The 14,150-nt window shown below is 35.1% G+C and overlaps 1 protein-coding gene across 1 annotated transcript in view; it reads right to left on the reverse strand.

Moving 5' to 3' along the window:
* Nucleotides 1-14,150, reverse strand: part of LOC129269343 (UPF0764 protein C16orf89 homolog) — a 29,248-nt gene that overhangs the window by 14,661 nt on the left and 437 nt on the right. Inside the window, exons 2-4 of the mRNA XM_054906836.2 lie at nucleotides 7,241-7,381; nucleotides 6,180-6,360; nucleotides 3,179-3,299 (exon numbers count right to left, since the gene is read on the reverse strand). Of these exons, the coding sequence (XP_054762811.2) occupies nucleotides 3,179-3,299; nucleotides 6,180-6,360; nucleotides 7,241-7,381 (443 nt within the window). The remainder of the gene's footprint in view (nucleotides 1-3,178; nucleotides 3,300-6,179; nucleotides 6,361-7,240; nucleotides 7,382-14,150) is intronic.

Below are 14,150 nucleotides of genomic sequence, written 5' to 3' on the forward strand. Positions count from 1 at the left end.
GGACAAAAAAGAACGACCGGATAAGGAATGAAGGACAGTGTGAAAATATCACTTTTCCACATATGAGAATAGAAGTGAGGAATAAGCAATTGCAATACTTTTATGAATATGGAAGTGATAACTATGTTGATGTCAGGGCCCCGTCTTACAAAGAGTTACGATTGATCCAATCACCCACAACTATCAAGGAAATCCATCAGTGTCATAAATTTTTCTACAGGAAATTTGCACAATGTCCTTTGTAAACAAAGAGACGCTCTGTGAATTATTAAGAAAACAATGAATACATGAAATATACATCATATCTAGAAAATATTTTGAACAAACAAGCATAATAGATGTTGGCGTCGCTGGCCGTCCATAGTTGGGCGTGATTGGATCAATCGCAACTCATTGTAAGACGGGGCCCAGAGTGAAAGAGGAATACCTGATCGTGGTATTGACATGGACGTTGATTAAGACGACGACGAAAGAGTGGGTGGAATCAAGAGACAGATAATGAATTTCATGTTGATGATGATGATGAGGAGAGTGTTGATCAGTGGTGGATCCAGGGGGGGGGGGGGCACATGCGCCCCTCCCCTTAAGGGGCACCCACACTATTTTCAGTGGAATATGACATGCAATGAGGAATTTTTGGCTTGTCAAATTGTTCATGGAATAAAATGACATCAATTTGGTAGTAAGACATTTTATTTCTTTTTTCTGGAACATATTACCTCGGTTTGGTAGTGAAGACCTTTATGGGGGCTGTCAAAATTTTCCAAATTGCCCCCTCCCCCTTTTGGGAAATCCTGGATCCGTCCCAGTGTTAATGTCTATGTTGGCGGTGGTGATGGTGATGGTGATGGTAAATATAATTTGTGATGTCCATGATTGTAATTTTCGGTGATTATCATTATGGTAATTGTGATGATTAATTCTCAATAGCAGTGGGAAAAAACATTATTTATTCCACAATCACGAAAATTAACTTGATTTTAAACCAATCAGATGAACCTTTTCAGTGTAGCAGTTTACGCTTGAATGAAATGAAAAGATATACAATGAAAGACAAAGAGAAGAGTTTGCTCAGGTGGTAAAGCGTGTGCCTGTCGAACCATAAACGCTAATAAAGATGTGGGTTCGAGTCCACCTTTGGCGAATGAATGAAGTATGTTTGTCTCAAAGACAATGCTTCGTTACCATGGTTACAGTGGGACCACTCCTTTCCTTGGTCAGAGCCGCGGTAAAATGGTCCGTCTAACTTCATTAGTTATATCAGAAAGATACGCCCAATGGTCGAAGTGATTTAGTTCACATTTCGCTTCTCAGGCACTGGTGTCGCCAAAAATTCCAAAAAGATATTGATAACATATCTTTGATAACATTGATTAGTCAGTGGATTAGTCTCCGGACTTTGAAACAGAGGGTCGTGGGTTCAAATCCCAGCCATTGCGTAGTTTCCTTCAGCAAGAAATTTATCCACATTGTGCTGCACTCAACCCAGGTGAGGTGAATGGGTACCTGGCAGGAATTTATTCCTTGAAACGCCCCAGCGCTGTAAAAGGCTGCGGGGCTAAAGCCAGGGTAATAATATCCAAGTCCTTTGGAAGCGCATAGAGACGTTATTTATAATGTGTTATGCGCTATACAAGAACTGTCTATTATTATTATAAATGAAGTAAAATCAGTGGATTTACTTATCAACTGTAAAAAAAACTAACACAGCCAGGCATAAACTTATATTTCAAATACTTCATGAAAACGAGGAAAAGCACAGAAAAAAACCCGTTAGACAGTGATAGATGGACGACGTGAGTGAATAGTAGGGGAAATAGGCTGGAGTGATACTTTTTGAGCGAAGGAGAAATTTTGTTTTGCATCGTCGGTATCGTTTTACGAATTATGTCCGCAATCGAATCAATTATACACTCGTTCAATTACGCAATGGCGAATCTTCTCAGATTACACCCCATTCGAGGCAAATTGGTAAGGGCACTTGAATTTGAAATTGCAATAGCGGTGGATTCTATGAAGATGAGATAGGGTAAACCATTCCCATAATTCTTACTTTTAGTTGCCTATCTCGAGATGTTATAACGTGCCGCTTTCAGTGTGCGCGAAAAGGCTTAAGAAAGAATTGACGAATGGTGAAAGAAGGGAAAGATAAGTAGAAATAATTTAGAAATTTGAAATAACAATAAAACGGTTTAATCTATTTTGGGAAACACCTGAGTTATCTAAAAATGAAGAGCGCAATTAGACACCGACATCCCGTCTTTTATACTCTTGCAAACTGCGATGGGAACGATTCTCACGAAATCGCACCCGTCGCAGTTTTCCCTAAAGACGTGCACTGCTTTCCGGTTATGGCATTGGCAAAAATATATATGAAAACGCACATTTCGAATATTATGTGACTCAACCAATTTCTAAACATTTCACACACAGGTATTCCCAATTTTTTATCTAACCCTCTTTGTGCTTTTATGTTTCTTGAAACATTTCAAATAGATTTGGTTTTAGATATTCCGATTCAAGTCGATCGTGCCAACGAAAAAATTGATAAAAAAGCGAAATACATGTACCAAATCGTCAATTTTAAAGAAATTGTAATTTCCATGATAATCGTTACTTTTTCTGTTAAGGAGACACTAATTATATTCGAACAAAAAACAAGATGTTCAATTTTCCTAAAGAACAAAAATTCACAAGGTGACCTGGTTTTATCCCCTCTAACTGTTTTTGTTTAATTTTAATTTAGTTTGGTTTGTTTCATTACTATGATGTGTAACATTTGTAAATTTATAATGCACGGATGTTGAAAAATTATTGGCAATGTTTATAAGGCGCTCGCTGTGCATTCATTTGTATTCAGTGATTCTTTTGATATTAAGCATTTATTGGTAAAAGGTATTAATTTGATTTCTTCGTCAAATTATAGCATTCACTTTTTGTGTTACATGTTCTATTTTATTTCAACTTAGTATTAATTAGATATAGGGAAATAGAGCACGCTTTGGTATACGCAAATAAACGTTGCTGGCATTTGCCTTTTCTCTTCACAAAGTCAGGTCGATATTATGATGTTGAACATTAAGATGATCTTGAATTTAGACGAATATTCATCATGTCCCCCCCCCAAAAAAAAAAAAAAAGGTCACCAATAAACCTGGCTGTAAATATTCTGACCTACCTTAATACCTATCATTAGATAAAGGAGTTGATGAGTAAGATCATATCCATGACAAGATAGATACACTCTCTGGATGCATTCGTCGTCTAACTGACACCTTGCAGAAGAAACATCAGTTAACCTGAGGCGAGAGAGAGATACATTAGCGATGGTTTTTTCCAAAGAAAAAAACATTTCAAAGAACGGTGAACAAGCATATCAGTCAATTTTGATGAATAAGTAATGATAAATTATGATGGATGACAGCAAAGGAGCAAAGCGAATGAAAACTATTTGGTTATTTATGGATGTTCGACGTTTGTTCTGAATATTCCAATTGCAAATCTGAAAACGCCTTGGTGTTAGGGGGCCTATATAATTGGAACCATGATCTTGTCCTGACAGAGAAAAAAATGAAAACAAGGGAGCAAAGCAACCAAACTGATCATGAATATTTTTTGGCATATTTAAAATTCAACATTGTGGTGCACATAATGGTGGATTTTAGTGAAGATTACAAGAATAAAGAGAGGTTAGATAATGTCTCCCCTGCCATGGTTTAGGCAAGCTTTGATTTTTTTTTCTCCTGTCTTCCATTTCGAAATGGTTTCATTCGAGATGGAACATATGCCTTGCAATGCCGAGAACAAAGAGAATATTACAAACTGTGAATACATTTTGAAGATTAAGTGTTTGGCAACAAATAGATAAATGAAAAGAAGGACAATTTCAGGTATTCAGGTGTTTTTTAAATAAAGAAAAGGTACAACAATACAGACAAAAAGATATTGATATGAAAATAATTCAAAGTTCATTTCATCGATCTTGCAATAGGACATGTACAACAATTCAGTAATTGAAACAGGAAATTGACGACCTGTCGTATCTATCTTGATTCCGGTTATGTCGCTAATTGAGCGTACGAGGTATAGAATTCATATTACGATAATGATTGGAAAAGTTAATTAGTAACCAGCTCATTAAATGAAATGCATTTAATTTCATAACGTTTCTTTCATTTTCTCTTGGTAAACAATAATGATAAAAACATTATCTTTGTCTATGAAACTGAGTCGCATATTTATTCATTTCATTCCACTTTCCACCTGTTCTACTCAATTCTTATTCCTCATTATACATGTGTATTTTGTCTTTCTTTATTTAATTATTTTTCACTTGCTTGAGTCACTCTCTTTCATGAAATAATTATTCTTGTATCATCTTTTCTTATTATAAACTTTTCTTCGGACCATACATTCGGGGGTATACACACGCGCGCGCGCAACCCCCCCCCCCCCACACACACACACCCTGACCCATATCGCATACAACACATATCACATATATATTTTTTTACTCTGCAATCTCTCTACTCTCTCTTTTTCTTTCTCTCTCTCTCTCCTTTTTTAATCATTTCCCTCCTCCTCTCCCACTCTCTTTACTACACCCTCACCCGTATTCCTTCTCCCTCTACCTCTCGCTTTCGCAACAACTATCACCCACGTCTTTTTTTCTGACCTCCATTAGGTCGGTACTTTTCTTCCATCTTCCTTTTTCAAACAGCACGTCATTCACATCCTCATCATTGCAAACTCTCTGAACCCCTCTCGTGACAACCATGTCATGTAATGAAAAAAAAAATGTATTCAGTGCACTTTTTCATATCCGTTTATCGTCGTTATAAGATGGTATCTCTCTAATTGCTCTTCGATACGACGACGAAGAAGGGTACGCTCCGACAATATACCAGAGACAATACTACGGACTTCATTTTATTTCCTTAATATGATGGAAGTTTTGCAAGTATTGTGCCACTAATAGTAGACATCCGTTAAATGTAATATAAGCAGAGAAGACAATTTCTCAAAAATATATTTAAAAAAAGTTTTAGGATGACATTGGTGGTGTCAAAATAATAAATCATATAAATAGAATTCTAGATGAGTCATGACTTACTCTTTTTACGAAAATGAATGTTTCGGTTTATTTTCAGATAAGTATATTGATTAGTGTATTCATGATAATGTTGTGAAAGGGTGTAAAGGAAAAAATCTGATTCCCTTTTGCAAAACATAGTTTCATCCAGGGGTTGCCGTGCATGAGCAGAGTAAGCACCTGAGTGTGATTCAAGAACAGAAATATCTGATGCAATTTTACAATATCATATATATCAATTCAAGCTGTATCAAATCAATTCAAACTCCATGTGGAAGCAAATCAGCCATTACTTTCAAATTTGACCTGAATTGCAAGACATGATATTGATATCGGGACCCAAAATGGATTTGTGATCGTTCACAAGTTTAATACCATGCCACCAACCCTCAAGGAAATGAAAAGTTTGTTTGGAAACTGAGTGCGAAGACCGTCCATATAAAATAAGCCGGCAGTAGTAGAAGTATAGTAGAAATAAATGAATACATAATAAAGTAATATAGGATTTGTATGGCGCCGGTATCGTACTTGTTAGGTGCTCAAGCTAGTCTACCAATTCCGGCGCTCACATCCTTTTGAGGAATTACTTCATACCAGTACCCATTTACCTCACCTGTTGGGTGAATTTCTTGCTGAAGGAAACACACCAACATAGCTGGGAATCGAACCCACGTGTCTCAGATTGAAAGTCGAGAGTCTTAAACCACTATACCACGACGCCCCCACGAAAGAAGTATTAGCAGTCGACCTGGGGAACGACATTGGAGCCGGAAGTTCCAAATGACAGGGCCACTAAAGAAGACTTTCTTGCATAGGTTTGTACACGTTACTCGGCCCTAAACCAAAGCTGGTCTCGACTCAATCAAAGGCAATTACACTAGTGAAGTAGCATTGGAAGCTAGTAGAAGAAGTAGTTGCAGATATAGTGACGGCATATATTTAAGATGGAAATTGTCCATTAAGTATAAAATTTATTTATTTATTAAACTATCTTTATACAGGATAACAAGCTCAGATTGACTGTTTTTCAGCATGGTCCTGTTAACGAAAAGAAAATTAAACAAAAAAAAAGTAACAACAGGCTTACCCGTCGTCGGGAAGAAGCTGAGATATGCAGTAATCAGAGAGTCTTTCGGTGTCTTTAGAGAAAGGAGGGCACTCCGGAGAAACCTTATTATCGTCCTTTTCCGACTTCAGCTCATCAACAGATGGGAGGGACTTGGGTACCATGGGCCAGTCCATGTGTACTTTCAGAACGCCACCAATCACTGCCATCATTAAAGAAATAACAATTACTTTTTCTCATCATTGTTCTCTGTTCGATCATCCTTTGTTTTCGTGCATCTTCCACGTAACCTTAAAGGTCAAGTCCACCCAATAAAAATATTGATTTGAATAAATAGAGAAAAATCAAATTAGCATAATGCTGAAAATTTCATCAAAATTGGATGTGAAATAAGAAGGTTAAGACATTTAAAAGTTTCGCTTAATTTTCGTTTATTTTTCATGGTCCAGGCTGAAAATATTTATATCTCAATAAATAGATAAAAATTCACAGAGCAAAATGCTGAAAATTTCATCAAATCGGATAACAAATAATGAAGTTATTGAATTTTAAAGATTTGTATTCCCATGAAACAGTTCTAGGCATGTCTTCATGAATATTCAATAGGTGGGCTGATGATGTCATATCTCCAATTGTTATTTTGTATTTTATTACAATTTTTATGAAATCAAATTTATTCAAAATTCTTCTACCAAAAACTAAAACAATTGAATTGATAACTGATTAAGTGCATTAGTTATTTATTACCGCAACTTATTTTATCATAATGGAGACACATGATTTACACATGTATGAAAAAATGAAACAATTATGATTTCATGTAATAACATAAGAAAAAGGAAAGTTGAGATATGACATCAGCTCACCTAATGAATATTCATGACGATGTGCATATATCTGTTTTCACAAAATATTGACAAATTTTAAAATTCAATAACTTTATTATTTGTTATCTGATTTTGATGAAATTTTCAGCATTTTGCTATGTGAATTTTACTATATTTATTTAGATATAAATATTTTCAGCCCAGACCATCCCTTTAAAGGTCTATTATTTCTACTAAAATAGAATTGGTATTTACCTTCAAAATCTTCGAATCTTTTACGTGTGTCTGGAACCGCAACTTCCATAATTTTCCGTCCTTGGTTGATTAATTTGCTGATGGCTGATGCCAACAATGTGTCGTCTTCAGGAATCTGATGCAGAGTTTCATTCAGTTGCTCTACAAAAGAAAACAATAATTGCAAACTTATCATAAATTATTTGATCATAGGACAATTGTTTTAATCATTTATCATTTAGGCGGGGCCCTACCCGTCAGCAATTTTATTCACGGACATGCATCTATCTTCCTCGAAATCCAAATTTCTACATTTACTCAATTTAACCTCCCCTGTAATTGCTGTACTTTCTTTTGAATGATTGTTAGCATTGAAATCAATTTACAGTTTACGTTTTCTAGGAACATCACATGTATTTATCTAATTTCTTTTATTTCTAAATTTGCACTCAATCAATAATATATTTAGAACGTTTAGTTCTTTATTTGATTAATGATGTAATTTTATGTGTTTTTTATTGATGATACCCTAGAGGTTTGTTTTTCTGATTTGCATGTATGTTGGTCATTGAAAAGGAAACGAAAAATAAAGAGATAAATAAAAGTCAATCAATCATTACAGTAATGATGATAATGATAATAGAATCATCACAATAATAATAAAAATAACAGTAATAATAACAGTAATGATAGTAATTGAATAACAATAATGATAATAATAACATCAATAACTAATAATGATAATAATAACATCAATAACTAATAATGATGATAATAAAAATTATAATAAAATGAAAATGAAAAGTATAATGGTACCATTATGATCAATAATCTTCTCAATAATATTGATAATGATCATTTTATAAAATGATGACGCTGATGATATTAACTCTACGATCACTTCGCCTACTGGTGCTGCAGCTCATAACCCAACTCCACCTCTATTACACTCATGAAGAAGTGTAATTGCCACTGCAACGACTATATGCCAGATATGACAAAGATACTGTATTCGACTAAACAGACGTAAGATGACAAAGTTACCATGACAACCAGAGAGCATCAGAGACAATCAAAATAGAGATAAGAAGATTTAAATAATTATAAGTATGGGAAGAAGAACGACATTGTAAATAATGACCACGAGGGAATTCTTGCAGTCACGATTAAAATGATTCAGGCGCATCAAAGAAGGCAAATGTTGACCGTTGTTGCAATGCCGCAACGAAAAGTAAACATCTTCATACTGAAAAATAAAGACGATTTCCCCCAGGAACCGAATTATCTCTTGCTTCTTTTACACGCAGTAGTGATATAACAACAAGGGTTTGTCACCATGCCGTACCCTATCATTCTGTCCCCTTGAATTCGATACTTTTCCCGAGGACATAGAGACTTCGTAATTTGTTAAAAGCTTACAAACAGAGCTAGGTCGCCATCGCATCCATTACACTAATTTTGGTGTTGTGTTGCAGGGGCGCTCACATTTTTCATGTTACCCGCGGCGGATTGAAAAATACATGTTTCTAGCCATCAAACAAGCATAGCAATCATGCATGTATTCTTTCAACAAAAAAACTTAATATTTGCGTAGGAATATGAATGAATAATTGATATATTTATTGCCACGTGAATTAGGGAAATGAAAATGTATCAATATTTGGGTGTGGGGGGGGGGCGAGGGCGCGTGCTCGGGGTGCTATCATCAGGGATCACAAAGAAGGGGATTAATTCGGCGGAGTACTTAAGTCTGATTAACAAGGAAATTATTTATATGAATACCAAATTTCCGACGCAAACACGTCTTCTTCAGGGTTACACTTTAGAAACGAGATATGAAACAAGGCTCATTTGCATACATGCGGTGGTCTACCGCATCTACGCCACACTTGTGGGGGACCATATGGTCCCTGGTATTATAGTAATGATAAACATCTTCGTTGGAGCTGAAGAATATTAATTCTTCTTCTTCTTGTTTCTTCTGTATCAGAACCAACAAATGGAATTCCTTAATCGTCATATCTATGCATACGTTTATAGAGCCATAGAGATCCTTGTATCCTTGAAAAGTGCCCTACGCCAGATTTAATTATATGGCCTGATGAAGAAATCCCCAAGCTTGCTAAACAAATAAGACAATTCCTATAGATAACCGACAACGATCTCGTATAATCATAATTATATATACAGTGCGTCCCACAAAAAAACGAAACCGAGATTTATCATAACTTAATCACAAATACAAAAGACAAATTACCTACCATTGTAAATCTTCCAAGTCTCCTCTTTCATCTGAAATTACTTAGATTATTCCTCATTTACGCATGAGTAAGCAAAAACAATAAGGCTTGAAATAACGCTTGAATTTAAATAATTTCATTAAATGAAGAGGTTTTACAGGCTAGCGTTCAGACTCACTCGACACTCCGTTTTGTTGACGATCAGCCATGCATTAAGTCTTTGATTAACCATGCGATAGCTTCTGCGGGAAACCGGTGAAAACACGTATTTATGGAAATATATATATATATATATATATACAGTGCGTCTCACAAAAAACGAAACCGAGATTTAGCGATTATTTATCATAACTTAATCACAAATACAATAGACAAATGACCTGCCCTTGTAAAGCTTAGAATCTCCCATCTCATCTGAAATTACTTAGATTATTCCTCATTCACGCATGAGTGAGCAAAAACAATTTGAAGAAAGGATACCAAAAACTCATTTGGTATATATATATCCCAAATGTATATATATATATTCATTTGGTATATATATACCAAATATATATATTTGGTATATATATATATATATATATATTTGGTATGTATATATATATATATATATATATATATATATATATATATATATATATACAGCTCCAGCGTAATTACGATACGAAAAAAAAAAAAAAAGGAAAAGACCATCACACTACTTTTAAACGCAATTCAGTGTTGCAACGTTCATCCCAAAATTTACCCACCTAATAAATGGTACAGCCCTTGTGAGAATGATCGATTTCAGGGATAAGTTACTTTTCTCAAGATGCCTTACATTTTCTATCAATCTCGTGTAACGATATGTTGCAAAAAAATTGTAGCCGCTTTTCCCAACAATTTAGTTATCTTGCCTTTGTTTGCCGATGGGAGAAAGGAGTCGCGCTCACATTTGAAATAATTCTGGTTGTCTTTTGTTGCATGCAATTTCTCTTATTTCCAGAAAGCAAATTTGAAAGTTATACAATTGTCAATACATCAGACTATGGTTACACATTTCACCTTTGTATCTATGGTAACGGCACAAATTACGGTTTATAACAAGAAATATGCAATCCATACGTGTAGCATAGAGATGGAATGGTACGGGTAATAACTCACTTTTGGAAATTGTGAATTCAGTTTACTTCGCAAGTAGTAACACAAAATATAAAATTGTGAACAGTCAATACTATCGACCATTGGGATACAAATAAGCCTGATAATTTTAATAAGAAGAAAATCGATTGATTAATGATTGCCAATAGGTTACAGTAATTAAATGATTTATTTGTAAATTGTTTAGCCCAGATAATTCAAATGTTTAGAATTGATCATTCGAGGATAGTCATTGAAAAGTCGTCACAATAGATCTTTTCATTCTCGTTGTACCTGAAATATATGCAATAAGTAAAAGGGAATTTGATAATAACAGTAATAATAAAGATACCAGTAATTCCAATTACTTGATTTGCACTCCAATTTATGCAGAAGATTTTAAAATGCTGTTTAGCCATAACTCAAGTTTTTTTTAATAATATGTCCCTTGTGCTTTCTGAATAGGTCAAGTGAGGTATTGTGAAATAATTGATGGAAGCTTGATTGATCGGCAGGTACTCATTTACCTCACCTGGGTCGAGTGTGACGATCGTAGACTAATGTATCGCCAAATATCAGCAGCGCTAAGATGGATTTGATTATTCAAAACAAGGAAAAAAGAACCATTCATGAGCTCGGGGTCTTGTTCACGTCTTGCCATGCCATATCCACCGTCCGCGTCTACCCCCTTGTCCAACACTATTAAGCCTGAATATGTACATGTACACTCTAAAAACAATGAGACTGGATTAATGTCTTTATACAATATGAAATCTGAAAGGAAAAAAATATACATGAATTCGAAATCGTTTCTACTTCAGATGAACATGGACCTATAGGTCTATGATATGAATGAGTCTGATTGAAAACTTTTTGCCTTATGTAGTTGTATATCATATTTTAACGAACCCATTCGGATGATATTCATGACTAATCGAAATGGATTCAATGTACTTTCCAAACATGATGATCCATGTCTGATCACCTATCTTATTTCTCCCAGGAGAAACGTTTTCTTTCTTTTTTTTCAATCCCCTTTTTCATCAGTATTCCTAGATCTCATATAATGGTAATATCGTCCTTGTTATTCCACAGTGACGATTAGATAAGTGAAATTATCTGGCCCTTGAGTCTGTATCCATATTCATTCCACTTTCTTAACTGCATGACTAAACGGTGAGTGATGCAAGGAAGTATCCGCCGAGAAAGAGTGAATCAGTTATATGCTTCATCATTACTACATTGACGTCGTTTCGTGTACATTTAATATACTGGAATCTATACTTTTTAAATACTTTTTGCAATATCCCCATCGTGACTGAGGTGATCTCCAATGCCCTGTAAAGTTATACCGTGTTTTCTTCCGAGCAGATGGTAATTAATCCTTCTCCGATTGAGGCTGATCAGTTCAAGATGAAACAACTAGGTCATCTTGATCTTTTAATCCACCGATCACTCTGTATAACCAATCGCTATATCCCCATACTTTTAAATCTTACCTTTTTGTTATGAATTGTCTGAAGACCGTCTGTGTACAAACCAATGGTCAATTTATATATTTCGTCAGGGACACCACTCTCTTGTTATTCCCTCCGCGCCACTCCCTACCCAATCTCTCTTACTCCCTTGCGCCCCCTCTCCTCTTCCCTTCTCTATTTCTCCCTTTCACCCCCTCTCCCTTTATTTTGATTTCTCCATTTGGTATCATTCCACCTATCTGCCCTCCATTTTTTTTCATTGGTCTAACTTTCTGAACCTCTCTCCAAGTGAAATTGATCTAATTATTACCCATCGAAGAACTTCCTGGAGAGCGAAGAATTTTAAGAGAAGGGTTTCATACGAAAGTATGAAGCCATTGTCATTTACAAATAAATATCCGAGTCCGGTAATGCACCGAGTTACGTCTCTGTGACTCCATGACTACGGCATCATTACGACCTATATACTCTCGATGCCAGTGTCGTATAGATTTTTTCTTTGAGGGGGGGGGGGGCTTGGGGCGCCTACTCTCCCAAATTTGTCATGACCAAGGGAAAAACAGAAAATGAAAAAGACAAGGGTGAATTATGATATTAATTTCTGAATATCGTGTCAAAATCTTTCACAAAATTTAATTTTCGTAATAAGAATGTCAAAAATATTTACTCCCTCTCCACTTTTTATAAGTTTTGCCCGATCCGCCATATGACCCCCTTAAATTTTCCAATTATTGGTCGGATTGCACTCGATCTCGTAAATATTAGTCTAACAAAACTCATGTACCTGATACTCCTTAAACTCTTTTTTTGCACGCCGAATCACCCCTAGGGGATAAAAATAACAATTTTTTTCAATGTATTTTCTTTGAATCTAGATTTCCAAATTGAACCTAGGATACTGATTATCAACATGATCATAGTATAGATGTCACCCAATAAACATTAGGTCATGGCCCTGTGAAGCGGGGGTGTCGAAGCATCCCCAAGATATACATGGGGGTGCTGCGAGGTGTTATTCACTATGGGCAGCATCCCCTGGAAATCTGGTAGCTATGCTACATTGCTAAATAGTAAGAATTAACCCAAATTACCTACATTTTGTAGTGAAAACCTTTTTTGTTTCTTTTTTTCTTGGTTCGTCAAGTTTCTTGAATGAACCAAAATCAAGTTGATTTTTTAGCGAATTTTTTTTTCACATTTAAGCCAGCACCCCCTGTTAAGAAATCGTTCCTAGTGCCCTGTATTAGCTTCTCATGTATTTTATTTCTATAATTGGTAGTCAGTTTGTAGTTATATTTGATTTGTATATGTATTTGATGTATAAGATGGAAAGGAAAAAGTAAAGTTGAACTTAAACTAAAAGGTAGAGAAGAAAAATAATCATTATAAATATTGAATATAGTCATCATTGAGACCTAATGAAATACCTAATCTTGTTTGTAATACTGTTACACATCCCCCATTTTCAATCAAGCTTCTTCGTCAATCAAAAAGTGAAATCTTAACATGATAATTAAGATTATTTTTCTCTGAAAATTCAATGGAAGGTCAAAGAGCGGGAGAGGAACACTCTCCTTATACATGTTATATAGTTAGCGAAATACCAAATATTCTCCTAGCAAAAGAGCGAGTTTTCGTGCCCCATTTGTCATGACACACTACACACCACTGATCGGTATATTAAAAAAAATACCATAATTTGTTTTCATGACAAAAAATTTACTTGAATGTAATTTACATTAAACTATATCTCGCAAAATGTTAATTCAGGCTCTAATGGAAGGTTTCTTTGAATGTCCCCACCTGTTTCAATTTTGCTTCCTTCCAATTCATCCAACGTCAGTATAATATTTGGTTAGCTGATGATCCAAAATGTCACACGACTAAACAAAAGATGAAATATTTCCCTCTCTCTTTCCATTATTAAAAATGAGTGTTGATAGATTATAGGTTTGGAAGCGACAAACCATTATATCATCATATCCTTAAACATTTTATCATTGTGTGCAGAAATAATGTAACGTCAAGATACACCAGTTACATTTTATATAACCTATAACGCCAGTGTTAAATTGGAGATGATAAAAAACGGAA

Source organism: Lytechinus pictus, chromosome 10, assembly GCF_037042905.1.
Source record: "Lytechinus pictus isolate F3 Inbred chromosome 10, Lp3.0, whole genome shotgun sequence".
Taxonomy (NCBI): domain Eukaryota; kingdom Metazoa; phylum Echinodermata; class Echinoidea; order Temnopleuroida; family Toxopneustidae; genus Lytechinus; species Lytechinus pictus.